At 44.0% G+C, this 2,333-nt stretch overlaps 1 protein-coding gene across 1 annotated transcript in view; it reads left to right on the top strand.

Moving 5' to 3' along the window:
• Positions 1-84: 84 nt before the first annotated feature.
• HELRODRAFT_184462 (hypothetical protein) overlaps positions 85-2,333 on the top strand; it is a gene marked incomplete at both ends in the record, with an annotated part of 6,230 nt that continues 3,981 nt past the window's right edge. Inside the window, one exon of the mRNA XM_009028340.1 lies at positions 85-1,774. Within this exon, the coding sequence (XP_009026588.1) occupies positions 85-1,774 (1,690 nt within the window). The remainder of the gene's footprint in view (positions 1,775-2,333) is intronic.

The raw sequence follows: 2,333 nt of genomic DNA, 5'->3' as shown, positions 1-2,333 counted from the left end.
CAGCTTCAGCATGACATACCACAATCTCAGCAACATTCGCATCAACATGTTAACTTGTTGAAATCTGCTGAGACAGAATCAACAATGTTGCATGCGGATGGCAACAAGCTTTCTCAAAACTACAGTGTACTTCACAGCTTGCTGATGAAGCAACCGGTCATAACACCACAGCTGCGGGTACAACCTAAGCAAGATGAGCAGCTTCTGTTGCAGCAAAAAACATCGTCACAGCATCTCCAGCATCAACAACAGCTGATACAACAACAGCAAATGCAGCAGCAACAACAACATCAAAAGCAGCAAATACAATCTAGACTGTTACAGCCAACACAACAACAACGCCAACATTCGCCACAACAACAACAGCAACAAGAAACAACTACCAAGCAACGAATAAATGATGATGGTACAGCGGGACAAGTGATCCAACAGCTGCATCCAGACCAAGAGGTCAAATACTTTCAAGAACAATACGAACAACTCTTCAAAGCAGGCAAAAATATTGAGACGACAACATTCTCACTAGACTCCGACTGCAACAACAACAATGTTGCATACCAGTTGCAAGAAATGTCCTTCAACAGCAGCCAAAACAGCACAGACAACGACATCATCAGCAATAACGAAATCAACTACGAAAGCAGCAACAACCCAACAAAATTAGTTGTGGACTTCACGATTCCAGAAGACCTGCAGAATATATCATCGCACTCGCTGCAAATGTTCGCTACGTCCCTAGTTCCTCCTTCTCTCCCGTCAACCTCCTTCTCTTCCACATTTCCGTCATGTGACTCGAATGTCTGTCCACCCCCGCTACTGGATCAGTTAGGGAATGAGATCCCCGATGCCGATCGTGCGGTCGATGATATGTACCTAATTGCTGCCAATGAATTTGTCAAAGATGCGTTCATCTCAGATGCAGGAAGCGAGGTGAATGCTAAAAATGAACTTGTTGATAATAGTGGTGGCTGTGGCAGTGTCAATGTTCTCACTGCTGCTGCTGCTGCTGCTGCTGCTGCAAAGAAACGACATGATGAATTGATGTTTCTGAAGAGTTGTTACCATGACGAAGATGATGAAGATGATGATAAGAATAAATATTACGTGAAGAGTAAATTTGAGGAAGATGTTGAATCGAGGAAGAGAAAGTTAGACAAGCTCTGTGACGAGTTTGAGAACAGGACTGAACCGGCCAGCCTATCCATGACTCACTTGCTTTACGAGCTGGCTGTCTCACACCTCACTGATGGCTGTGAAGTGCCGAAGGAAGATAATGAAAACATCAGACCCTCCACTGATCTCCCATACGACGACAGACACAACCATCAGGAGCCACATCAAACATCATCTTCATCATCAGCGACAACATCAGCAGCATCTTCATCTTCAGCCACAGCACAGGATGATCGCCAGTTCAGAAACCCGAGTTGTTTCAAAATCAAGCGTAGCAAAAGACCAGGTCCTCTCATCATGCCTCCCCCTCAACAACTCCAACAGCCAGCCGACAGCCAGAGCAGTAGCCACAGCAAATCAGCTTACAGCTACAACAGTAGTAGTGGCTCTGCAAGTTCCAACTTTGCATTCCAAAGTCGTTTGAGATCTCCCCGAATTCTTCACGGGTACGGTAGCATGGATTCAAAGGTTCCGCCTCCTTTTAACATCCCATTCGTTCCCTATACTCCTCCTCCGATGTTGAGTCCCACCAGGAATGCTTCCGGATTGTTCTGCTTGTTGAATGCTGCCCTATCCCAACTCACTCCCAGACCAAGGAGATGTAAGTAGTGTTGTTGATGTCGTTGTTGATGTTGTTGTTGATGTCGTTGTTGATGTCGTTATTGGTGGTGGGGGGTGGTTCGATCGTTTGTTTAAATGTGTTTCTCATTTATACATCTGATGTATTGCTTCTATACTTGTTCATATTAATAGTAGAAGTTCATCATTCATGCCTCATCAAATTACTTCCACTCTGTGTGATTCCATTAAAGCCGCATGTACAGTTAATATCAACTGAACTCACTTGGTGTTACTAATCATCATCTTCTTTTTCTTCTTCTTTGCCAGCAAACTCATTTATAACAACGTCATCACAATAGCAACGACAAAAAAGACGAAAGCATTGTAGGAATAACACAAATCCCAAATTTAAATTGAACTTCAAGCAGTAAGTAACAACACAACTCCGGAGATCATGGAAGGATGCATCGAAGAGGTCATAACAGATGACTCTGCAGCATTTGAACCTCCTGCTACCGACTTACAACCGTTCGTTTGTGTGTGTGTGTGTGTGTGTGTATATATATATGTGTATGTGTGCGTGCGTGTGTGTGTGCGTG

The sequence above is a fragment of the Helobdella robusta genome, assembly GCF_000326865.2.
Source record: "Helobdella robusta unplaced genomic scaffold HELROscaffold_548, whole genome shotgun sequence".
NCBI lineage: Eukaryota > Metazoa > Annelida > Clitellata > Rhynchobdellida > Glossiphoniidae > Helobdella > Helobdella robusta.
Note: the sequence above shows the minus strand (reverse complement) of the source record. Positions and strands in the feature narration are given on the sequence as shown.